Raw genomic sequence first — 26,900 nt, forward strand, 5'->3', positions numbered from 1 at the left:
GTAAGAGAACAGATAGAAACATTGAAATTCTTGTTAGTTGGCCCATCAGTAATGCTTTGGCTGGCAGGGCTTCCCAAACCATCTGATGGCATTGCTGAAGATGCCAGCCTCATTCAAAATAGTTGAGACAGGCATGAATTCAGTGTGTGAGGTCACTTGAGTACTCTGGCAGAGCCATTATTGAATTTTTTTTACCAGTGTGATTACAAAGAGTGCGTGCTCAGTCCATTAATCTGCAGCATGGAAACCAAAAATCAATGGTTCCAACTCCTGTTTGTAATAATTACCATCATGTATGAAGGTGTACACCAGGGAGGGCAGTGTGGAAGTGTTGCCACAGCCCTGAATGGGAAAGATTATCTGTTTTTAAAAGATTATCCTGAATGGGATTATCTGTTTTTCTGAGCTGTACAGCAGAGAGGAGAAAGAAGAGTCAAAATTTGTTCTAAACTTGGGGTGAAATTCAGTCTGCAAAGGAAATTTTGCCATTTGCTTCAATGAAGCTGAGGTTTCTTCCCTGGAAACTTAACTGGGACTGAAATTCCTGGCAAACCATCAGGAATTCAGCCCTGATGGATCCAAAAGCCTCTCCACAACAAACATCTCAGTTTTCTTCAATAAACGCACCTCTCCATGAAATTCCCATCATGTTGGTAAAGGAGTTACAGCAAAGCTGCAGGAGATTTTTGTGAATGACCATGGGACAAACCCCTCTACATTTTTTCTGTGAATTTTAAATTTTTTAATTTAAATTTAAATTTTTACTGATTTAAAGCAGTCCTTGACAGTCCCAATCCTGAGCCTTCAAAGCAATAGGGACACATCACAGATTTTTCCAAGAAAAAGCACTGAATTTCCTTGCTTGAGGAAAAAGTGCATAAAAAACCTTTTCAACTTTTGTATAACACTTCAATTTTCATTCTGAGTTTTGAAAGCATTACCAAAGGATGTGCTTACAGCTCTTAATTGTCCATAAATTCTGCTCAGAGAAACAGGAGCCCAGGGGTCTGATTTAGCCAGGATTTGATCTTTTTTGGGAAAACACACAGCCATTGACCACTTTTCAAAAGACTAACCAGGCTGTACCTCATAAAGCTTTCAGGAAATGTAGAGAATCCTCCAAACACTCCCTCTGTCCCCTCTGAGCCACCAAGTGATGAACAAACCCAACTTAACACAGTGCAGGACAAATCCAACACTGATTCACACTTCAGGGACTGTGCCTGCACAGCTCTGCAAACAAAAGGTTGCCTTTTAAAATGTCAGTATTTGCTGATATTCACCATGAAATGACAGTGAAAAAACCCAAGATCTCCTGTCATTCCCAGGATGTGAAATACCAGAGGTCTCCCTGCAGCCTGAGCTGTAGGTAAATTATGATTTGCAAATGAGGATTTGGAGAAGCCAACAGAGTAACTCCTTCATGTGTGAGCTGTGTGCAGAACTGCAATGATCTCTGATACAAGATAGTTCTTTAAACTGCTGGAATTGCTTTGTCTGTAACAGGCAAAGACTTTTACCTCCTAAGCTTCTAAAAGGCCATACATTATCCCTCCCTGCTGTGTAAATCGTGCAGAGGAGCTGAATGGAATCCATCCTAAGAGAATGGGAGAATCTTTAGGTTGTGTTGTTCTGTCCAGCCTGAATCCCATGAACTGCTGTTTGCTAACAGAGCTGCAGGCTGGCAGTGTTTGCAGAGCAATAATGCTGCTGTTCCTGCAGTGTTTGGAGTTATGCAACAAATTCCTGTTCTCTCTGTCAGCCTGCAAAGGATCCATTCAAGGATTTGCAGGCAGAGACAGAGAATTATCCTGATAAGGGATATGATTATTTGTTATTGTATTTGTCACGTGTTATTGTATTTGGGACATGCTGCACATTGTAAAATCATGAACATGCAGCCTGCTCCAGCAAGCCTTGAGGACACAGGGACAGAGGGATGGATGGAGAGAGACAGGAGTACTTGAATACTGAAAAAAGTCTTGGAGAGCTGTAGGAGGAGAGCCCAGATATTGCCAACATCCTTCTCCAGAGAGAACTGGGGAAGAGCAAGGTTTGCTCAGCAAGGTTTGCTCAGCCTGAGATGTGAGCAGCAAACACAGCTGGGCTGAAGCACCCACAGCACGACAGATCAGACCTCAGAACTGTTCCATGGTTAACCATCCCTCACTGCAGGCTCACAGAACTTACTGAATTACCCACGAGGGGCAGCTGGGAGCAGAACTGAGTGGTGTAAAGCAGAAGGACAGGCAGGCAAGGGGACAGCAGGGACAGCTCTGCTGCACCATGCCCCAAAATCTCCAGTCAGCACTGACTGACTGCTTCCTTAACAGCTCTGCTTAAGTTAAAGGACTGACAAAAAATAATTAACATTTATGTAATAATTTCCCACCCATTTCACAGAGCACTCCCTGTAATTCTACAGCAAAAGAAACAGAGATTTTTATCTGTACTTTAAATAGGCAGCAACACATCAAACCAAAGTAACTTTGACTGGAAGAGTAAATCTCAGCAAGGCAGTGCAGAACCAAATGGTTCAGCTGTCTAATAGATATATTCTGTGTAAGGAGCTGTGAAGGTTTCAGATAAATGGTGATACCTCACCACTGTTAGCTGGTCAGCTGCGACTGATCTGACAGAGACACGAGATGGAAAAAATATTTCAGACCACTCCATTGTCTTTTATGATATTGTAGCCAGCTTTCTAGAGGTCTCCCCTCGCCAGTTTGAAGTGCCTTGAGGTCAGAGGAGTTTTGTTATTACAAAATTCCTCAAGCAGCAATGGCACAGAGAGCTTACATGTGTAAGAAACATATTTCAATTTGCTTCGCCGAATACTAACAAAGTTCTTATTCACTTTATTCTTGAAAGGCTTGGCTTTTGGCACTCCTTCCTAAATTTTCTTCATTCTTTATTGCCTGACTGATTTATTTCCTCTGCTGTGAAAGTTACAGAGGAAAGCAGAGTTGCTTGGCAGCGTGATGTGGTATTGCTGAACTCAGCTGTTTATGGCTTTCAGCAGATGTTTCTGCTTCAAAGGCAGGGGGAGAAAAAATACCCAGGAACGAATTCCTCCTCCCCAGTTCTGCATCCTTTGTCTCCTATCTTCCACTGCCCCCAAATCACAAGGAAGGCCACATTACAATAGCTGCTAGAGCAGCCAAACCCAGCCAAGTGCCACACAAAAATAAGAGCTGACCTTGCCACGAAGCAGATTTAAAGAGAAAATGAGCAGAAGTGTCAATCCATGGAAGTGCTGCATCAGAGGAGCAGCAGGGATTGCTCTGTGTAAGGGGTCAGGATGCAGTTTGGGGATCTGCAGCCTTTCCTCCTGCATGTTCAGGAGTGTTTCAGACACAATCCCCAGCCTGGGTGAAGCTGGAAAGCACCCTGTGTGTTTGCAGGTCGCTCTTGAGGAATGATTACTTTGTCACAGAGTCAGAAAATACTCTCAACATGGACAGGAGGAGCTGCAGTTATTACTGACCCTGTCTGTCAGTCTGGAATGGATGGCAAGCTGTTGTCCCTTCATTCCATGATTGCACATCCCATTCTGTTTGCTTGGGCTCTGCTCTATTTACACTACCATGAAATAAAACAATATATCCAACCTGCCTGGAAAGCACTGATGGCAGATTTCTCAGCAAGGCTGGCTTATTGCAGGCACTGACTAAGCCTCCAGCATTTGGTTTTGATCAGCTTGTAAAAACCTCTTCCAAACTGTACAAATTTGCTGTGCAAACAAATGTGATGCTTTCATTTGGGCAAGAAATATGTGAAGAATGACCTTTCTCTTGGTGCTTCAGCCCTCCTGCTTCCCAAAAGACCCAGGAACTCCAAAGTAGATTAAAAAAAAATAAGGAACATTATTGCAACAGAAAGTTCTGTAGAGATCATAGATAGATCTCTTTAATGCATCTTCTTATCTCATCTCTACTAATTAATTTCTTCTCTTATATGAAAAAACTCATGGGCATGCCTTACTCCTTGGCTAATACTATTTTAAGTTATCTATAAAGATTAATGTAGTATTTTTTGAATAGTCAGGACCAAGCCTAACAATGGTTCTGTTGAAACCCAACATGAAAATTCCTTTCAACACCTAACAACTGTCCCTCAAAAACCTCATGTGAGATTATAACACCTTGCTCTGAATTTCAATGAGAATGTTACGAAATATCTGAGCAGAAGGAAAATCCTTTGCAGTCATTCCCTTGCCCAGCACTTGTGCAGAGCCAGTTTCCTGAGTCAGGATTGCTGCTGCTGACCAGTGAAACAGCATTTCTGCTGGATAAATGTTGCTCTGATGGGGTTTGGGTTAGGGCAGGAGCAGAGCTGCAGCAGGGACTGGGGCTGCACTGTGCAGCTGCTGCAGGAAAACCAACAGCCCTGGGCTGTTGCCATGACAATTGCTGCAGTTATCTCCAGTTTTGTCTCTCTGAACTTGCATTACTGAAGGAAGTGAAAGGAAAGCCTCCTTGGGCTCAGTGAGGTCCTTGTCCAGGAGGATTCCCATGGAATTCCCTTTCCCAGAAGGCGACTGAGGGTTTCCCATTACCTGGAGCCACTCAGGATTCACAGGGTTCAACAGGCTGCTGTGATCCCATGAGCATCCCAGAGCACAGTGAGGGCTGGGAAACAAATATTGCCTCTCCAGACACTCCTGAGACACTGCAGCAGACAGAGACAGCGAGCAGCCACCTCCTCCTGCAGCAGCTACTCCTGGGGGACACCAGAGACATCCTCATCCTCCATCCTCATCCTCCATCCTCCATGCTCCATCCTCCCTCCCTGGCTGCCCAGGGCTGTGCTAAACACTCCTGACATTCACAGCAGCTAAAGAGGAGCCATCTGAGAGGCTCCCTGGGGAAGCCACCTCCTAACCCCACTGTCTGTGCCCTAGAAAAGGCATTGTTCAGGCACAGCTGGCTGATCCTCACCATCTGTGCACATGTCCAGCGTGGCTTTGGCACCTCTACTGCTCACGGGAGACATCTGTGCCCTAATCTGACCTGGAGCAGGAATCCTAACAAAGACAAACCTCACAGTGCAAGGACAGCAGGCAAAGACAAGTTATTTGGGAAATCAGACGAGAAAGCAGGGAGGGAAAGGATTTTTAAAGCAGCAGGTAAAGGCTGAGCTGTAACTCCTGCAACATTCACACACATCCCCAGGTCACTGGAAGCAGCAGATGCACAGCACAGGAAGGACTCAGGTTGGAATCTCCAAAGGCTGCAGCAGGAATTTGCCAGCAGCCTGAAAGACTGCACTGGAATTTGCACAATGCTTCAGACAAAAGGCAGAATTGTGGACTGGTTGAGGTTGGAAGGGTTTTAATTAAGGTTGTGGAGTCCAACTGTTCACCCAGCACTGCCAAGCCCACACCAAACCACACCCCAAGCTCCACATCTCCATGTCTTTGAAATCCCTGCAGGGATGGTGACTCCACCACTTCCCTGGGCAGCCTGTCCCAGTGTTTGCCAACCCTTTCAGTGGTGAATTTGTTCCTCATATCCAATCTAAACCTCCCGTGGTGCAATTTGAGGTCATCTCCTCTCACCCTCCTGACACACAACTGGCTCATGTTCAGCCAGCTGCCAACCAACAACTTCAGGTCTTTTTTCCAGCTTTCCCTTCAATCATGGAGGATCCATTCTGCCCAACTCAGGATTTTCAGTACCTCAGCCTTTTCCTCATCCTTTGTCACAATGTTTTCCCCCCACATCCAATGAAGGATGGAGATTCTCCTCAGCTCTCCTTTTGTTCATATATCTATATATAACGTCTGCTCATATGTGAATTTCTCATAAATTAATGGAAATTGTTTCTGTTTCAGGGTTTAATGGTGTAAGACATCCATTGCTGGTGTCTCCCTCCTGAAGGATCTCTACAGTTTGCACACATCAGTCTCTGCACACACGTGTGACCTCCTGAAGATGTGTCTAACTTCCCAAACACCCAGAGCAGTGGCATGTGCCATCTCAGCTCTGATCCTGCCTCACTTACCAGTCAACAGGATAAACAACTGTCAGGAAAAAGTCCTGACCCACGAGCAGTACCCTCTGAATCCTTGTGAGAGCTGTGCTCTCTGCTCAGGCTGCAGGGTTTTGAGGTCAGCAGGCACCACTGCCGCTCTGCTGAGCTCTGCAAACCACTCTGACCCAAAACTGCCAGGGGAGGATGACCCAGATTCTGAAATAATTAATACCATCTACGCTGCTCATCATGTGTGACTGCTCTGCTCCCATCCTGGGCACAGCCTGGCTGCTTTCTGCTACAGTCAGACACACACCACATGCTCACACTTCTCCCAGCCTGACGCATGTTGTATATACACACTTTACTTTTATTTTTCAATCACAAGAGAACTCGTTTCACTGACATCCCTTGGCAGCATATGGTGCTACCAGACAGAGGAGAGATCTGCACGCCGTTGCAGCGGCTTTGTTGCTTCCCTCCACGTCCTAATGATATAAAACACAGCCTGCTAACATCATTAGCTGTTTCCATGTGCACGAAACGATCTGCAGACGGCGTTAAAAAATAGCCACAACAGCCTCAGTCCAGCAGAATGTGCACATGTGGTGAGGGAGAGGGAGTAAGTGCTTGTGACACAGCCTGAAACACAAACACAACATCTGGAAGCACTCTGGCTGAGCTGCCTCTTTATCAGACAGATGGCTGCAGAGCCCTAAGCCCACAGGCCTCTCAAAAGGTTCAAGGCCAAGAGGATAAAGTGCTCCATCACAGCAGTTTTCCATGATGTCAGTTTTTCTGAACGTCTCTCTGCTCTCCCACACTCGGTTTCCCTGCACAGCTGACAGAAATCCAAAGCTCTGGGTGACTCCAGTGCTCCTCAAAGTGCCTCATCCAGGGGCAGAAATGTCAGCCGAGCACAGACTGAGGGCAGCTTGCTCCAGGTTTGCAGGAGCAAGAGGAGCTAAGCCTAGATGAACTCAGTCTGAGTTCTTCTGAGCTCCTGATGCTGCACTTACAGGATGCTCTGGTGAGCAGAGCATCTTTTGGCAGAGGAACCAAAAGAAATTCCCTTTACCCTCCTTGCTCCTAGCTTTAATCTGTTTCTCATCCCCACAGGTGACAGCAAGCCAGCAGGTGGAGGTTTGCTATTTAAAAAAACCAACCAAACAGCAGAAATAGCCCTTGGTGTGCCTTTGGGCAGCTCTCCTCCCCTGTGTGGAAATCCAGAATATACCACAAACAGCAAACAGGAGTCCTTCCCCTGGGGCTGCTCTCAGGTCAGTGTGGCACCTCAGAAACCACCCACAGCAGCCTTTGTGGTTCTCTGGAACCACAGAGAGGCAATACTGAGATAAGGACCTGCTTGCAGTAGTAGCCAAAAATATCCTTTTGTCCATCCCATCCAACCCACCAGCTTCCCTTCACCAGCAGAAACAACAAAGGAAAACAAGCAACCAAGTCATTGTCTAAGCCTTGTTTTCACTAATCAACACTGTTGTTATCCTCATCAATGACTACTTCAATCTCAGCAGAAATTGCATTATGAGGCACACAAACATTGCTGATTTCAAGCTGTTTGCAGTTACTTGCTATGGTTGCAAAGCCTTTTTTTGTATAAATCTAAGTTGTGGCTTTAGCACCACAAAGTATTTCTTAAGAAAGTAAAGAGGCCTGACCCACTTAAATCCTCAAAAGGTAATGGTAAACAATTACTGAGGTGATGTATGGAAAATAAGTCTCCTGTGTTCTATTATTTATATCACATGAAAGGTGTATTAGCTGCTGTTTCCAAGTGCTTACAATGTAATTATATCCACACACTGATGATAGAGGAATGTGCAAGAAAGGAGGAGCTGGAAACAAAAAATGAGTATTTTGATTGAGCCTGGGCACTTGTTTCTAGGGGTAGGAAGGGAAAGAGTGCACTGGCTCTCCATGGTGCAGCAGGGAGATTCCTTGGCAAACACAGTGGAAAACACCTTCTACTGCATCAATTATCCAACCTATTTCTCAGCTGGCTGAGTTTGCTGCAGGGAAGATGAGGCAGTGCTGCTGCTGGAACTCCAGAGCTGCACTCCACAGCCAGCCTGACCTCAGTGCACAACTGCACATCTCCTCCATGAACTGCACTGCTGAACTGGCCTGGAAAAGCTGGTGGCACCACAGAGAGATCCCACCAGGGACTTGCAATTCTCCTCCAAATTAAATTAGCTTAATAGAGTATTTGTGCTCTGTGCAGAGGGCTGTGAGTGACACTCAGAAACTCAGCAATGCCCACTGCATTGTGGTATATATATATATATATATATATGGGTAATCCCAATTTTGTCCCATTAGGATCTCAGCACACACCAGGTTTCCCTACCCAGCTCTTCCCTGCACACTCAAACCAAGGCTCATCAAGCTTCCCAAAGACAGCAACTATTTACATACTCAAATGAGAGAGGCATTAATTCAAACATTGGGTTTTATTTGCATAATTAGCGCCAAAAATATTTTTATGGGTTAATTAGGCTTCATGCAAATTGGATTGAGGAGATTTAATTTGGGGTTTGATAACCTGACTATTATAGTTCCGCAGTTGCAGATCTGCTCAGAGCTACATGCTGCTCTAAAGCTACATCCTCCCTTTCAGACTGTTGTGGTTTTTACTCCTGGCAGCCTCAAATGATATGTTTTTCCCTTCCCTTTGCCAGTCCTGAGGTGGGCTGACCCTGGTGGGATGCCAGGTGCCCACTGAAGCAGCTCCATCTCAGCTGGACAGGGAGGAAAAAAATAGAATGAGAGGCTCAGGGTTGAGATAAAGACAGGCAGAGATCACTCACCAGGTGGAATCACATTGAATCAGACAGTCATCTCGTCGTGAGCTGCTCTTGGCAAGAGAAATTTCTACACTTTACAGCTGTGCAATAGTTGGGCACAGAATACAACAGTTCCAATCTGCTCAGGTGCTCTGTGCCTGAAGGTAGCACAGCCCAGCTGCGTGGGAAAGCAATAACCAACCCAGCATCCAGCAAAGGTTTTCTGGTGCTCCTCAGTGAGCCCAGGTTTGTGGCTAATAATAGCCCCAGAGCTGGGGAAGCACTGTTGGCATGTGGGAAATTCTCTGCATGGACTAATGCACAGCAGCATTGAGAGAATTCATTGAGATGATCCCTCATAAGAGCAAAATAATTTCCACTGAAAATACACAACTTTACTGTGTGCCATGGAAGACAATCCTAGTTATGGGAAAACCTTATTTTTATTTTATTTTATTCCTTATTTTATGTTGTGGAACAGCCAGACCAAGTCCCTAAACCACAGCAAACAGCAAGGCAGGCAGCCCAGATCACCCCAGTGCTCCCAGAGGGCTTTGCTCACACAGTCACCAGTGTGCCAAGGAACCTCCAGCTCTGCAAGAAACAGCTCTGTGCCAAAAGGGATTCTTCTGCACAACACACAAGACACTGGGAGGTTTGAATTACCATGAATTACCATGAACTACCCTGTGCAGAGCCTCACTGTGGAAGAATTCATTGCTTACCTGATGAACCAACCACAGAGGCTGTGATACGTTCAGAGAAACAAGGTCAAAACCATCAAGCCCAAAAAATTTAAAGGTTCAGTAAAACCCTTTGAAATTAAGAACACTCATATTCCTGCCAAAATGCCCCCACCCCCCACCCCCAATGTAGGTCTATTCCATTAATTTTTTCACTTGAACTGATGAATTTTATTAGCCGTTATAGATCAGCAGATGGTACCACAGTTAACTTAAGTGTCTCCAGATTTCCAGGCTACAGCTTTAATAGCTCTGAGCAGTGCTAATATGAGCCCTCAGTCTTCCAAGCACTGAATGCTCTCATGGACATAAATGAGTTTAATGTGGTGAGGAGATGAGGTTTTTACCTGTTCCTTGAACTTGGGGCTATCCTCTGACAGATCACCGTGGTGGTGGAGTGCTTCCCACCATTGCCCACCTCCTGCTTCACGTCCCACTGCCGGGGGTCACTTGTCTGTGCTCCCAGAATGTTCACACCTTTCTTCACCTTTGCCCTGTGGGAAACAGCAAGGGGAAAAGGTTTACAAGACTTAGTCAGGAGTGGGGATCTTTGAATGCAGCTCAGGCATGGGAATCTCAATAGATTAAGCTAAATATTAGGTGCATTTCTAACCCAGCAGTAAATAAGAGAGTGATATCATGAATGCAGACCTATGGCAAAATCACATTTTTTGGACAGTGCCTTTATATGTCCTGCCAATAGCAAACTGGAGTTAGGATTAAAACTGAAAAAACCCTGCACTCAAGGTTCTTCTCTCTATTCAGACAATACTTTTTCCAAAGAGGAGTTTGTCCCAAAACAGCAGACTCTGGAATGTTTGTCTGTATCAAGACAAAATTGTGCCTCACCATTGCACAGAGGAATGCTCCACTTTTTAATAACCCATTTTTATTCCAGATGATATCCTTCTGCATATCAGTGCACAGGTTGTTGCTCCTCTGCCTGACAATTTCCTGTTTATTACAGATTCCCAAGGCGATTTGGGTTTGAAATCTCCAGCCTGGAGAGAATGCAGTTGTTGGTTAAGACTTTGTAACCCAGAGATGTTCTCACAGGATGCAAATTTCTGCCACTCTTAGTTGTTATGCCCTGTGGAAAAGTTAACTGTATTTATCTAGTGGTGCTAATAACATCAGCAACGACTGCATGGAAAGCTAATTACAGAACACTCGCTTAATTAAAGAGCAGTTCTACAAAGAACTCCCAGCAAAGGTGTTATTTGGGTGCAGAATGTTTGAGTGCTGATCCTCAGAAATCATCATCTAGCAAGTTGGAGGTATCTTCTTGACATTTCTGAGGACTTGGCACCTAAGATTCTTTAAAAACTCTTTTTGCATCTTCAGCCAATAAAACACCCCAAAGCTGCAGTTCAGAATGACTGAGAACACTTGTCTCCTTGCAGTTTTTCAACAAAACACAATTAATTTAAGGCATTGAAAAAGAAAACTTTTTTTTTTCTTCTCAGTATAAAAGCATAAATGATTAATTTTCTCATTTGTAACATGAAACACCATGGAGCTTTACAGAATCCTGTCTTACCCTTGTAACAGTAGCCTGATGAATCTCCAGTGCCTTCAGCTGAATTACTCAGAAATAAAAACAGAAAGGCAAAGGAAGAATCAAATTTATTCCTGAAGGTTCATTAAAAGCTTTAAGTCCCATTAAGTTTTCGGTATATTACAGTTCAAATAATGAATGATAAATAAATGTTTCAGTATTTATAAAACACTCCTGCCAATCCTGAAGCTGTGTAAATCCAGCAGTATATCCATGGCAGTCTGTATTTTAGGGGATGTTTGGGTGTATTTTAGAACACTGCAATTTAGCAAGTGGAGAGAAGTAAAATCTCAATGTTTATCCTTTGTTCAGCTGTTCCTTGAGACAAACTCTGAAATGACAAAACACACTCCAAATGAGGATCCCCAGTTTGGATTTTCAACCGAATTCCAGCTCTGTCAGCAGCTGCAAATTGCTCTTCCCACCATGGAGCTTGACACAGTCAATACCTGGGCTCCTGTTAATTAGGATGGACACTGTGTTTGGCCAAGGTTAGTGGTCAGAAACACTGCCAGAGGATGAGAGACCACAGCCACAATGCCATTTGGTTAATTAATTACAGGATGGGGCATTAAGTTGAGTGGTTTTCACATATGCCATTATATAAAGCCCATTAAAAAAAAAACCATTCCATCCCAGGGTAAAGTAGGTTATGTTTAGTGAGAAAAATCAATGTTGTGATTGCACTTAGGACTGGAATTAGGGTATGAACACCCAGAAGATTGAACTTCCGAAATAAATATGCAGAAGCGCAGTTTGCAACTCTCCCTCTAGAAAGGGCACTGAGCTTTACATAACAAGGTCAGTGGATGAATCAGAATGAAGTCAGACAGGACTGAGCCCCACACATTTCCAGATGCAATCTGTACCCACGTGCTACGAATGTTTTCACTTCAGTTTTCATTTCCTTGGTGTTTCAGTGGTAGCAAGGAAAAGTCTGTTTAATTACTTACTGAAGATTTGTCGACCTTGTTGTTTGCTTGCGATTAAATATTCATTTTTTCAAAATCAATAGTGCCAACTTGGTACATAAAAATGTGTAAGTTATACTACCTCAATAAACCCCGAGACCCAGGGCTTGGAGGCCAAATGACATGCCAGTCTCCTGTATTTACCCACCTAATCTCAGTGTTTATTCATTTACCATGTTTATTTAAGGTCGGTGGGAAGGGTGACAGTAATGGAGAAGACAAACAGGTGAATTATTCCAATTTTCCTCGGTGTGAGGCTGGGAAGTTCTCTGCCATTTCTGGTTATCCACAGGAGATGAGTGTGCTCACAGAGGTTTTTCTGCACAGCTCCATGGCCTGCAAGCCTCCACCAGCCACACCTTGTCAGCCTGGATTTGCACCCAAAGCTGAGCCAAAATAGTGATGTAATTCCAAACAACCTTGTGGGAGTGTCACTGAATGGCCCAAAACTAAACATGCACAAAACCTAAAGGCAGCAGCTCGTTTATTGAGGGTGATTGTCTGTGTGCTGGAAGTTGAGCACAGCTTTTGATCTCCTGACAAAAGCAAACCCTGAACGAAAAGATGGAGCTCAGCCCATCCTTAAGAAGGGCACAGAACACCAGAGCTCAGCTGGGTGAAGATTCCATCCATCTGAACACATGGCAGCCAGAGCACTGCAAGATCTCCTTCCTTGAACTTCTAAGGTTATTAATCCATAGCACAGGAAATCTCTGCCTCAGCTTTGTCTCAAAATAACAGTCTCTCCTTAAATCTCTCCAGTGGAGAACTAAAGGATTTTGCTGGCATGCAGAGCAAGCAGCATCTCAAAGACATTACAGAGAGTCTCCAGCAGCTTAACTAGGAATCATTACTTAATTTGTGTTGAGACCAAGTAAAACCATTTATTTACTCACACAATCACACAGCAAATGTACAACTTTCAAGCAAATATTTCACTTTCAACTTGAAGCTTTCAGTTATATACAAAGATTTCCATTTAGCACCTTACCTTCCTAACATGTCAAACTTAGAAATTATGTTTCTAATTAATGCATTCTGATCAATTGCAGATGAAAATCTAACTGCTCCATTTCCCTGTCCTCAAATTACAAGAAATGTCAGCAGTATTAGATATACCACTGTACAGCTATTAAAGACAGTAACCAAAAGGCAGTTGAACCAGCAACAGCCAGAGCTGAAGATGTGACTTATAACTTAGGGAGCTCAAATTATAGCTTCCTATTTAAATTTAAATTTTAATCTTGCAAAACTGCTGTGGCCATGGAAGGGTTCTGCTAGCTGCAGCAGTGCTGTAGGGAGGACAGACTGCTGAGTGCTCCAAACAGCTCTTGCCATGTCTGCAGAGCCTGGGAAGTGCAGGAGGGATGGCAGGAGGGGGAGAGGGCAATACTCACACCTGGGCTCAAACTGCACTGAACACAGAGTTCTCACAGCAGCTTGGGCACACAAGGCTGCACCGAAGAATAAAAACCCAGATCAATATAAATTCCTAATATCACAATATCTGCAATAGTTTTGCAGACTCTAAGCCTTCTGTCTCCTGTTTGCTGTGTGTTTTCCGTGGTGATTCCTGTTCCCCCGATAAATGCCAGGCTATTCCCAGTCCAGCAGGCTGCCCTTTCCCTGGCAGTCTCTCCAGCTCCCCCGGCACTCCGAGCTGCCGTGCCGAGAGCTTGTCACCACAATGTTCCCAAGACGAACCAGAGGAGGATGCAGCAGTGTGAGCTCCTGGCTCCTCCCTGCTCACACAGCCCGGCTGGCACTGCTGCAGCTCCCGGAGGATGCTCTGCTCTACTCCATCCTCTGCTCTACTCCATCCTCTGCCCTGCTCTGCTCCATCCTCTGCTCTACTCCATCCTCTGCTTTGCTCTGCTCCATCCTCTGCTCCATCCTCTCCTCTCCTCTCCTCTCCTCTCCTCTCCTCTCCTCTCCTCTCCTCTCCTCTCCTCTCCTCTCCTCTCCTCTCCTCTCCTCTCCTCTCCTCTCCCTCTCCCTCTCCCTCTCCCTCCCTCTCCCTCCCTCTCCTCTCCTCTCCCTCTCCTCTCCCTCCTCTCCTCTCCTCTCCCTCTCCTCTCCTCTCCTCTCCTCTCCCTCTCCTCTCCTCTCCTCTCCTCTCCTCTCCTCTCCTCTCCTCTCCTCTCCTCTCCTCTCCTCTCCTCAGCAAACTCTCAGCTCCTGGCTGCTGTCAAGTCGGAGTTTCAACTTAACAAACACTGACCTCTTTTGGTCAGTCTCCTCCGGAGCCTCAGAGTTTCTCGGTGTTTCTTGCCAGCTCTCCCTTAGCTCCCAGACAAACCGAAGCCCTTGATTTCTCTGGCTGTAAAGGACACATGGTAAGAAATTGCTTTGCTGGATCTCCTGACAGCCAGGGAAACTCTCCTGGACTGCATGTTTCAATAAGCCACAAAACTTCGTGAGTTCTGCCAGAAGAATTTCAACTCCTTCCTGCCATGATTTACATTCAGTCCTCTCCTCCTTTGTTCCCAGAGTAAATCAGGAGATTAAAGCCAGCTGCAGGAACCCATAAAAGCCAGGCCAGAGACTGACCATAGCAATTAGACAAGATTTGTTTTATTAAGTTAATATTTTTCCTTTCATCTTTCTGTATGAAATGAGTTGCTAAATCTCACTGCAGCTCTGAAGGAACTGGACAAACATCTGCCTCCAAAATGTTACTCATTAAAAGCTGAGAAGCCAAAAGTGGAACAGAGGATGACCTTGTTAGCTTTGTCAGCCTTTCAAATATGATCTTTTAATTTGCAGAATACACAGAAAGAGTGTGATTGAGTGACTGTGGCTCAGGGTGGGGAATTTGGGGATCAGATGTCAACTCCAGCTTCCTGCCCTGCTCCACACAGCATCCTTGGCTGATCCATCCCACACCTCTGCTTCATCCACAGGTTTTTATTTACAAGCCCCAAGCCCAGGTGAGCAGGCAGAGCCCTCTCTCAATGGCAGAATTCAGGTACTAAATTGATTAAGTAATAAATTACATCTAATAGCAGCATTTCAGATTCGGTTCCCACTCAGAAGGCTTTTCCAAAGGGCCATCCATGCAAGAATCATTAGTGAAAGCAAAGACATTGCTCCTCAGAGCATCTTCTCTCCTTCAGGCATTTTCTCTCTCATGGTGTATCCAGAAAAAGCCTTCAGGAAATCACTTTTGTAGGAAAAGAGTAAACAGCCTTTAAAATGTCAAAACAGCTAAATTCTAGGTATGCAGCTCTTGCTCTTTGCTCCTTCCAATTTGCCTTTCACTTCCAACAGACCAGAATGTTGGTCTATTTGAAGTGACTTTGGGAAAAAAAAAAAAAAACACATCAAAACAAAACAAATGGAAATATTTCACTTTGAAAGTGCAGTGTTAAAATCCTTTAAGAATCTCCAAACCAGAATGCTTAAGCTTGTTGAACACAGGGAGCAGCTGAGGCAGATTTCTCTATTTCTGACACCTCCTCTGCCAGGCAAATTGGGCTAAATTCAGCTTCCCCAAAAACTGAGTATTTTGGTCACTTCTCTGTCCATCAAAATTATACAAATTCTCTCCGTTGCCAGTGAGGAGTCCTGGGATCCAAAATAGCTTAAGGGCTGTTCTTTTGTAGTGTTTCTTACATAACTGAAATTCCCTGAGAGCCTTGGAAAATCAGCTATCTTGTATTTCAGTGGCAATAGGTGCTTCATATCCCTTAGGAAGCTTTGAAGAGCTCAGCTGCAAGGCACGAGGTGGATGCTGTCAGCTGGATTTTAGACTTTTTTTTTTTTTCTCCTAAAAAAGAAATCCAACGTATTTTTGGATGTTCCAGGGACAGATTTCTTTGGTTTGGGCTGATATATGTGGTTAACTCTTTGTTAACATCACCAATCCTCTCTAGGAGGATATCAGATATCCCATTATTGATTTTTCAAAGAAAATTAAAAAGAGATGCTTTCTGTGAAGTTTGGACAGCTCTACTCAAGGCACAGCCAGCCACTGAACCTCCTAACAGATCTCATGGCAAAACTGCTTTCTCCAGCACTGGATTTCAATAGCACTAGTTAAGGGGCTAAGAAATTTTTAAAAAATAGGGGGGCAGAAAATAAAAGAAAAAGCTATAAATAAAAGCAAAATAGAACTACACAACACAGAGAATCTGGATTTGTCTTCCAAGCTGCGAGGAAACCTAATCTGAACTTACAACCTGCTAACATTGTGCCTCCAGCAAAGACAAACTCTGCAAACCCCTGAGCTCCCAGCAGCTCTCACTGAGCTGGGGCTGCACCGAGCTCAGCTCATCCTTATTCCAGAGAAACAGCCATTCCTGCCCAGAAATCACCCAGAAACCACCAGAAATCATCTCAGAGCCACTGCTCAGGGGAACAGCCACACCTCAAGAGCCTCAGAACTGAAGGAGCTCTTGCAGTGCTCTTGCAACAAGTTCTCCCTGCCTTGGCCATTGCATTTCTGGAGGCACTGAGGTGCCAAAGCCACTGACACTGAGCTGAAATGATCCAAGCAGCAATGAGACAGGAGACAAGATAGGCTGAGGTAGGAGAAGGTAAAATCAGGCATCAAATAGCTCCAGTTCAACACACACCCTCCTTTCCTCACTCCCCAACCCACAGCCTCAAGAATTCCTCTGGACGCAGCAGTTGTCACCAAATCCCACAGTTTCACATCAAGTATTGCAGGGTTTTATTTTATCAAGTATTGCAGATTTTTATGGGTTTTTTAAGCCTCAGCTCCCAGAGCCGTTTGGGATGAATTCTCACAGTTATTAAGAAATGAGGAAGAGGGAGAACTGAAAATAGAAGAATAAGTTTTCAATAACATGAATCCCTTATATTTTATTTTTGCAACACTTGAGGTTGGCATCTCAGAAGAGGAAACCTCATTCCCATTAGGAAGGATGGAGATCAGATCCCCTCCTGATAATCACTGTCCCAGGATGGCACAGAAAGTTCTCCTTCTCAGAATTCCCAATGTACACATTCATCAGCAGGTTTGCTGATTTTATTATCACATTTCATTTGAATCAGGGAACAAGGTTTATATGCTCAGCCCTCTTTTCACTGCCCTTTACCTGTTACTCATGGAATCAGCAAAAAATCCAGGTTCACAAGAAATGCAAGGGAATTACAGAGAAGACCAAAGTCTTGCAGTGCCTGAGAGGTGTTTGCAGCAGGTTTTAAAGCCTCTGTTCTCCTCATCCCAATCACTTGAGATGCTTGACCTCAAGTGACATGGGGACAGCCTGAGTTTGCAGTTCTCCAGTGGTTTATCCACCTTTTCCATTTCCTTAAGGAGGGAATGAGCAGCAAAGCTCTTTTCTAATTTGAAGCTCAAACTGACTAATGGGTACAAGAGACAGATCCACCTCAGGGACTGCCAGGAATGGAAGAAGTTGATGCATAATCACATCCAGGTAAAATCCCTGGAAAGGCTTTGCTGGGGGATCAGAATTGGGGTGAACACCATTTATGAATTCATCCTAAGGGGAAATGGGAAGTCTTTGCTAGGGGATCAGTATTGGGGTGAACACCATTTATGAATTCATCCTAAAGGGAGATGGGAAGTCTTTGCTAAGGGATCAGAACTGGGGTGAACACCATTTATGAATTCATCCTAAAGGGAGGCTTTGGAGACCCTGCTGTCTGCTTTGCTGTCACAAATGAGCTGCAATAAGCATCTTTCTCACACCAACACATGCCTGCTGAGAGAGGCAGCAGAGACAGAGCTGGGTGTTGTGTAAACAGAAATCCTGCCAGGGTGAATCCAGAGCACAGCTTCAGCTGCACACGCTAAATACAAGCTCATTGCCTCCCTGGATCTATTTTATAGGGCCAGAGACACTTTTTAGATAAGTAAATGCTTTGAGATTATGTTTCCCTACTACATCCAGTTTCTATTATTACCAAAAAAATCTCTAAGCTGCATATTTGTGACATTCCCCCAGCTGGCAGAGCAATAGCAGTGCTGAGGAAAATACTTACTGTTTGCAGTGGTTATTAGGATTATTACTTAGACCCCAAGTGACTTTCTGAAGTAATCTTCCCATGCAGTCCCTTTGTGTTTTTAATCCCATCCTCACTCCCCCTTCAGCAGCTGCTATGAATACAGTTTTGCCATCAGCCATGAAGCTTCAAGGGTTGTGTTTCCTTTTCCCTCAGGGCAATAAATTTGCTGAGATCAGCTGCTGGGAAGAGGTAGGGCAAGTTTCCTTTAAACACTGAGAAAGAGAGGAGCCTTTCACTGCAGGAATTGTTCCAAATGTACCTGTGCTAGGTACCTGTCCAAGCAACTGGAGCAAGCAGTGATGATCAGGTGCTTCACCCCCAGGAGGCAGCTCTGGCTCGTTTGTGATCTAATTATTCTGACTCCCATTGCCTCAGGCTGGAGGTTTGCCCCCGGAGAGCTCCCTGCAGCAGCAGGGCTGTGCTGGCTCTGCAATAACCTGTGCTCCATCCATCCAGGGCTGTCTCCTCTCCTCCCTGTGAAGCACCAAACAGCACCAAGCAGGGCAGCTTGCTGGCACAGCCGAGTGCCAAAACTGTGAGCAACGAGGCAGAACTGCTCAGATTGCTGCAGAGCAAGAACTCTGGCCAGGTGTTTCCTCCACAGCCCTTGTACCACCATCCTGTGCCTGGTTCAGTTCTTACTCTGCTCATCACAATCCCCACTCTTGGTTATGGTCACTGCATGGAACATTAACTCAAACTGACTCCCATTAACTCACTAACACTGATTTTGTGTCACAACCAGCACACCTTGGGCTGTGATCTGCAGGCAGGAGTGAGATAGCAGTGCTCCAGAGATGGTCTAGGGATGGAGCAGACAGAACCGATAGCTTTTATCACAGAATTGAGTTCTAATCTAGCAAATGCTGGCACTGATCTCTACTACAGCCTCCAAATTGGGCTCTTTCATGCTCTGAGTTTATCCAGCAAAAGCACAAATCCTCGTGCCCTGAGGCAGTTGCTGGCAGTTGGTGTATTCAGGCACAGATCTGAAGCCCCTGAGCCTTCAGTCCATTGGCAGGAAGACTCTGCTGACCTCCAGGGTTGGATCAGATCCATGAACCACCAGGGTTTCCATGGGGTCACAGCCCAGCCTGCCACAGCCACTGGGCACTGCACAGGCAGGGCAGGAGATGGGAGATCCTGAAGCTCAGGAGAGAGAGAAACACTCAAAAATATCAGATGGATGTGGCTCAGGGAGCTCAGCTGATGGAGAAAACTACCCTCATCCTCCTGCAGCTTCTTTTGTAATTTGTATTTCTTCTTTCTTTCTGAAAGTGACTGAGGAGAGAGACAAACACACTTTTCTAACCATTAAGAAATTCTTCAAAAGCTGGTGGGTTTTACCTTCACTAATTACAGCCTGTCAAAGAAAGGGCTTTTCCTAAAGAAACTCATGAGCAAGAAAGGAAGGGGAAAGAGCTGCAATCAAAATAAATGCATGACTTGACTCTTTTTGAACCAAGGCACTGTTTGCCCTTTGGAAGAGGCTGCAAGGCTTCTCATGGAGATGGGGCAGATGTCTGCACATTGGAAACCATGAGCCTTCTGGGCCAGGATTTACAGCTCTGCTTTGCCAGGCCCATTTAGATCATCACTATTATCTCAGCAACCTTTGTTGGACATGACCAAGAGCAGCAGCTCCTGTGGCTTTTCATCAGCTGGTGAATTCAACAGCACATTTTAAGGACTCTTTTTAAAATCATATTTTGTTGAGGCTGTGCCTGTACTTCAAGGGAAGGAAGGACTCTTGAAGCCACAGTGAGCAGAGTGAAGTCTTGAGAGGGCAACAAACTGCTGAGCTCCTTTGACATACTGCAGGAATCAGCAGGAACATTCTGGGATGTATCAAAAGAAAAGCAGCTGTCGGTGAAAGCCAGAGGCAACAGCTTGTTCCTGGATGCAGATATTAAGGTCATGGTACACCTAAAACAACATAAAACACCTACCAGATAAAATAGATCAATACATCTCTAACTCTCTTTGTGCTCATTGCTTCCTCTTTGGGAGGATTCCAGATCAGCCTAAGTCACATTCCCTTGATCATCTCCTGGGGAATCTCTTTTTTCCCCCTCGATGATTCTCCCCAAAAGTCATTTCAATTCATCCGACCACAGCCAGCTCCTAACTGCAGGGATGGAAATCATTTTCTTTCAGCTTGATGCGGCAGAAACTCTCCAGCCCTAAATAGCACATGACAGGGCACAGCACAGGCACCTGATCCAGGGCTGCAAGGCTCCAGCAGCAACGCAGCATTTGCTCTCTGAAAATGCTGAAGCAGCTTCTGCCAGTGTGAGACTGAGAACATTGCAAGGGAAACGCTGGGAGAGCAGGAATGAGCATGGACAGGTGAGCACAGGTGAGCACAGGGAGCATCCCCTGCAGCTGCTGCTGCTGCAGAACCTCTGAACTCCTCCAGCCTGAGGTGCAATTTCTGCTGAGAGGGAAAGCCAGCTCAAGAGACAGGAGCTCAGGCTGTGGAGACAAGGCTGGGAGTGCCAGGGGTGCATCAGAATGGCTCAAACAGCAGGCACTGAACAAAAAGAGTATATGATTATGCTGAACAAAAATGTATATGATTATATCTAGGATTATAAATCCTCCTGGCACTAATGCCCCTTCCTCTCAGGGTTCACCAGGCTGTTTCAAATTGTTTTGAGCCATAGAAAAGCTCCATTTCAATGCTACTCAGCACCTCTAGAAGCAGTGGGAAACACTTGGTTTCCTGCTGCAGGAACAAGGCTGTGGCTGTCAGGGATGCTCCCAGGGAGCTGATGAGGGTGGGTTGGTTACAGGATTTGCACATTCCATGTGCCACTCCATCTACTGCCTTAGCAAAGCTCTCCCTGCCTCCTAAGCCATCCAGCTCCTGATTTGAAAGGTCTCAGATAAAACGACCAAGAGTTATGGGGTGTGCAACAAGCAAGGATATGGAGAAATGACAAGTAGAAAGAGAGGAATATGAATAATATACAGAAGAGGCCATTATTCTATGTACCCAGGGAAAGTGTTTCTGCTCCTCACAAAAGGAAGGATTTATCTTCCCCTGATCAAAGGTGACAAAGCTGGAATGTTAATGTTAGAAAAACACAGGGAGGGCAGGAAGAAGGCTGCCAGCAATTTCACTTTGATTTCATCAGCTGATCGTGCAATTATACATTTATTTTTCTTGAGAGCAGCAGACAGGTTCACAGAGTATACCAGCAGCAGAGACAAATTACTGAGTCTCACAGCTCTTTCTACCAAATTCCACCCACATTTCCCTCAAGCAAGCCACTGATGTTCTCCAACTCATGTCCTTTAGGGCTGACACAGCTGATGTAAGTGACAATAAAGGGGACAAGGCTGCTCATCAGGTCTCCTCCCAGCGACAGAGGTTTCCTGCAGACATAACTCAGAGCCAGCTCTGAGTCTGCCTTGCTGTGCTTGAAAACCAGGTCAGCCCTTTAGTACCTTAAACTCCCTCAAAGTGATGGTTCCTCCTGGCCACCCATGAATCACCAGCTCTGCATGTCCCTGGTGCTCTGTGTCCCTCCTGTGTCACAGAGATCACCCCAGTGCCATGGGAAATGCACTCCTGCAATGCTCAGTGCTCAGTGCAAACACAGCCCTGGCATGAGGACACATTTTCAGCTAACACAGAGGTGATAAGGCAACCCAAACGAGATCACAGCCTGGATCAGATGGTTATTGTTTGCAGAAAGAGCAGCCTCGAGAGAAAAGCTGGGAGCTCTGCTCTGCTGTCATACTAATGCATGATTACTGAGTTTATTCCCCAGAAGGGTTTGTTGAAGGGAGAAGAAAGGGGAAAATTCACATCACAAATTGCTAGGAGAGCCCTGATTTTGTTTGGATCAAACTACTCAAGGTCCAGGTATTACCTATTTGCACACGGAGCTGAAAATTCATCCATCCCAGAGACCTGTTGTTTCTGCCATTGACACAATCAGTGCTGATTTCCAACACGAAGAAGCCCTAAATTGAATAAATATTACCAGTGGAGCTGCACTGCATGGAGCAGAGCTGCCCTGAGTTCATATGCAGAAGGTGTGCCAGCCTTGCAGTGACCCCAAATCACCATGGTGTCATCCTGAGCCACCCACAGAGTGCACATCATCAGCTGTGACTTCATTTTACCTCACAGGCTACAAGGACATTTTACACCTTAGCAGGAAATTTTAAGGCCACCAATTCCGCATAAAAAAATAACAAAATGTCTAATTGCTGTTATTGAACAGGAGCAGTGGAAATTAGCTGGAAAAATCTCTCAAAGGGAAGACTGGATTGAGAACCTCAGTTGGGTGTGAGAATTTCAGATAAGCACCCTAGCTGTGATCAGATGTCTCTGAGATCCACTGAAGGATTGCCTCCACCAGCCAGCCCAAATCCAGCCACTCAAGTGGGCTTTTAGTTGTCATCTAATTCAGTCTCTCCCTACCAACCTGCTCTCTCAATCCAATTTTGCTAATTTTTAAGAACCTTTGCCCCCCTAATCCCATTACATCAGCAATTTTTAAAAAGATTTTACTGCAAGTGATGCAGAAAGCCAACACCACCCCTACCACCTGCTTTTACTGCTTCTTCCCCCTCAAAATGATAACTTTGCACATTAGCCCATCACAACTCTCTAATATTTTGGAATTTATTTGAAAATAGGTGTTTATTTGGGCATTTTTGTGGAGCTTTCCTAGCTGGAAGCCTCTGTTTGCAAGGGTGGCGTTTGGAGGAGCAATGACCTATTTTTTTTAAATTTTTTTTATTTTTATTTTTTATTTATTTGTTATTTGTACCTCTGCTGCACACACAGCTCAAGGCCTGGGATGAATCCACCTTTCCCAGTGCCTGTGGGATCCCCTCTGGGCTGGGGACGTCTGTCTAAAGCTGCTGGTAAAAACCAGGAGCAGCAGCTGAGCTGCAGCAATGCCAAGGGGAGCAGGAGGGTCACAGAGGCAATAAATCCAGAGCACCACTGGGGAATGGGGAGATTTACTTTTTCCTGATGAGAACTGGGAGGTTATGAAATCACTACCGGATGAGAGAGGCGTTCAAAGGAACAAAACTGTGCTTCTGCATTCCTATGGAAACTTTTACAGGTGGAGCCAAAGGAGGGGAAAAAAGCAGAAATATTGTATTTGTATTGCCCCAGCTGAGTACTCAGAGTCCATTTCAATTCTGAGGATTTGCCCTCTATATCCATGCAAAAAGAGGCTTGGTAGCTGCAGTAAATAATGTGAACCCTATAAAAACATGAAGTCACCTTGCAGGGGCAGAGCAGAGCTGATCTGTGCTGCCTGCATTGTGATTTCATTGTGATTTCATTGTGATTTCCATATGGCAATGAAAGGGCTGCTCTCTCAGACAAGGCTGAGCCCACGGGCTCACAGCCTGACAAATAACACCACCTTTTCATCTGGAAGCTCAACAAATTTAATGTGGGAGCTATTGATGGAAAACCGACTCAGAACCTCACATTTCTCTTTTTTTTTTTTTCCAGGGTAGGACTCCACTTTAAGTCAGTGGTTTTATTAATGGAATAAGTGCATTTGTCTCTTGCAGGCCTGAAAAATAAAGCACTGAGCAGTAACATATGGAATATGCCTTAGGCAAGAGATTTTCTTCTGGTATTGCTATTTTTCTAATAACATTGAGATCATGGCATGAGTGCACATGTTCTTGCAAAGTGTTTCACAGGGGGTGGTCTGAAATAGATGCACCCAAAAACCACAGAGGTTTTTTTTTATAAAATTGCTAATTTCAACTATTCAAAAAGCAATTATCTGGGATCCCTAATCTCACGGGATTGGAGGAAATAAAAAGAACTCCACAATTTTGATTTTATTTTGAGTTTATCCTTCAAATTCTTGGGGAAATTTCCTCTGTAAGTATAAAAGCTCAAAACACCATTCTGTACCAGGAAATCCCAATCCTGCCATCCCACAACTGCAGCAGAGGATGCTCCTATTAAACTAATCACCGAGATTCAAATGCCTGAGGAAAAATCGTGTTTAGAACAACACTGATGTTAAAAAGCAAGGCAGGTGCTGACTTACAACTCTACAGATTGCACTGAGGTTGTTCTCAGGCACTGAAATAACTGTGAGAGGTGTCAGGCTGGTTTTTGGCTATTACCAGAGAGAGGAGCAGAGCCCAGCCTAAAAACACACATCTTACAGAGTGTGTATCGATTTAAATCATCCCACTTGTACCTCTCAGCCCTCTGAACCTTTGCTCTGAGCCTCTCCTCTGCTCCAGGCAGTTCTGGCTGAATTTCCCCCTCCCTGGCTCAGCCTTTCAGTGGGATTAGTCAAGAGCTTTAGGGCACACGAGTGAGAAGCACTCCAAGTACAAAACCTGCAGAGCAGCCTCAGGCACTGAGATTACCTTTACATCCCAACATCTTTGATGCCAAGCCCTGGACAAGAAATGCAGTTGACTCGTGCTCAGTAAAAATTTATGTTCTTCCATGCTCGTCCCACTATCTAGCTAGCTAAGTCTAAAGCTGAACAACTTGGGGAAAAAAAAATAATTCCAGTAAAAAAAAGCAAAAGGGCTTTTCCTCTTGGCACCAGTGGGTCTGCCTGGGTAAAAAACTGCCCAATGAACAGCTTAATTTCCATTGAGTCTGTTTGGATTTCAGCCTCACATGTCAGCAGCTCCAGAGGAAAGAGCATCCTGGTTTGTTGTTTCACACTCACAGGGTAACTGGTGGAAAAGCCAGGCAGCAGGGAGAGAACTGGGAGTCTCTGAAACGCTCTGGAACAGGAATGTTTTCCCACAAACAGCCTGATGCAACATCAGACCATTCAGAACTGCAGAACTCATCACTGTCTCCTGAATTAGCTCCTCTCTTACCCTTTTTGGCTTTTTTTTTCCACTGGCTGTAATGAAATATAGAAAAGTGATATCCCTCCCCCTTTCCTACAGGTAGTATCAGATTCCTCAAGCAATACCTAACACAGAACCTATTTTCTGATTCCCAGCAGGAGTTTGTGTTTACACCATCTGTGTGTGTGGCACATGGGGGACCTTGTGCAGAATCCCTGGAATCAGCAAACACCTGAACTGCAAAGCAGGAAAAAATTCTACCCTGGAAATATTTTGACAGCAAAAACCACTTTGAATCATCTCCAGATTCCACAGGTTCCCATCACTGTCTGCAAGGACACGTGCAGATCCCCTGAATGGGAAGCATAAATATAATTAAATAAATGGAGAAGGCAATGAGCAACAAAATTTAACAAGGCAAGGTAGGATTAATGTCCTGTTCCCTTCCAGGAATCTGGGTAATGAATCAGGTTTTACACTTCCAGTTCTCAACAATGTCTGCAGAGAAAAAGTAATGGAATGTCCATTACCCTGGCGGAAGATTGACATATTCTCATCAAATGCTTTGTGACTGTAGAAATGGCATGGAACAAGGGGAAATCAGGAGCACAGAGCAGCTAGGAGACATCCACAGACACCTCATTTTTTTCCATTCATCAGGAAGCAGCACTGCAAGCAGAGCTGGAGGGTTTATTAAGAGGCATTTGTGCATTTCAGCATTCCTGTCTTACCTGAAGGTGCTGGAGAAATCCAATGCATATCAATAAAAAAGAGAGGGGATGGAGTACAGGCAATTCCTGGTGCTGATGCTGACTTCTCAGTGCTAAGGTTCTAATTCAAATATGATCCACATTAATATTATCCACAGATGATTATCAAAGGTGTAGCTCTTGCAGGCAGGAAGAGCATTGCTGTTAATGATCCCAGCCATGCTGACACTGCTCTGGAGAGGGCAAGGAGCTCAGAAAAGCTGACTTAGCCAAGGGCACAGAATGACTAAACTGCAAATAAAGGATCAGAATGCATGACAGCTGATTTCCTGTGGTGTGCACCATGAAATCTAATGTTCCCAAGTGCTGCTCTGTGCATGAGTTGGGAGTCTGAGCACTGACAGCAGCAAGGATCTCCTGGTTTGGACTCCCCAAAAAAGATCAAAGAGCAAGGAAATGAGAGAGTTTAGCAGCACCACTGCATTCAGCCATGAAATACCTGTGTGAGATATTACTGATTTAACTGAAAGTTTTCCTCCATCACACTCCACAGCCATGTATGTAAACAGATCAAGAATTCCAGGTCAGAGGCATTTCCCAAACTGCCTGTGCAATCCCAGACACAAACAAACAGTGAAAGCTGAGCTTGCTGATAGCTTTATCTGTCCAGAATATTCACCTGTTGGTTTTGCTTACACTGACATGGTAATTTTTGCTCTTATTCTGCAAGTTGTTCAATTTACAAAGCTGTCAGTCCTGCATGACAGCTTTGGCACCTTTTATAAGAACGTTTTCAGTGTGTCAACATCAAATATTTTGTGAATATAGTTGGGAGGTGCAGCATTTCCAAAAAAGCTTCAGCAATTGGGCATTTCCCCTCTGCATTCCAGGATGGGATAAGCTAAATGAATGGTACAGAACTGCAGGAAAATAAACCCAGCCTGGTTTGTTCCTGATGAGACTTCAACTCACCTCCAGTGAAATTCACTCCTTTACACCACCAGGCTGGAGCTTATTCACCATTTAAGTCTTCCAAATAGGATTAGGGGACTTAAGCAGCGCAGAGGCTTTGCATTTCCCATCCAGTTCCTTAATGATTTTTTGCATTAATGGCAGTGAGCACTGCAGCCAAGCAGTCAAGTTTCTCAGCAGGGCTGTGGGAAGGCTTTGGAGCTCTCAGCTCCAGCCACAGACAAGGAACAACTTCCCCAGTGCTGAGCAGTAAAATATTGTTTGCTTTAGTGCTGAGACAGGATTTGAACTCAGATGTGCAGAAGTGAAAAACAAGCAATGAGTTTTTCCTACCTTTTCTTTAT

General features: G+C 44.8%; 1 protein-coding gene across 3 annotated transcripts in view; it reads right to left on the reverse strand.

The window, feature by feature from the left end:
• TMEM132C (transmembrane protein 132C) overlaps positions 1–26,900 on the reverse strand; it is a 174,563-nt gene that overhangs the window by 65,778 nt on the left and 81,885 nt on the right. For all 3 annotated transcript variants that reach the window (XM_085075373.1, XM_085075374.1, XM_085075375.1), the window contains exon 3: positions 9,871–10,017. In XM_085075373.1, coding sequence (XP_084931499.1) covers positions 9,871–10,017 — 147 coding nt within the window. The remainder of the gene's footprint in view (positions 1–9,870; positions 10,018–26,900) is intronic.

This window comes from Lichenostomus cassidix, chromosome 15 (genome assembly GCF_008360975.1).
Source record: "Lichenostomus cassidix isolate B80296 chromosome 15, HeHo_3.0, whole genome shotgun sequence".
Lineage (NCBI taxonomy): Eukaryota > Metazoa > Chordata > Aves > Passeriformes > Meliphagidae > Lichenostomus > Lichenostomus cassidix.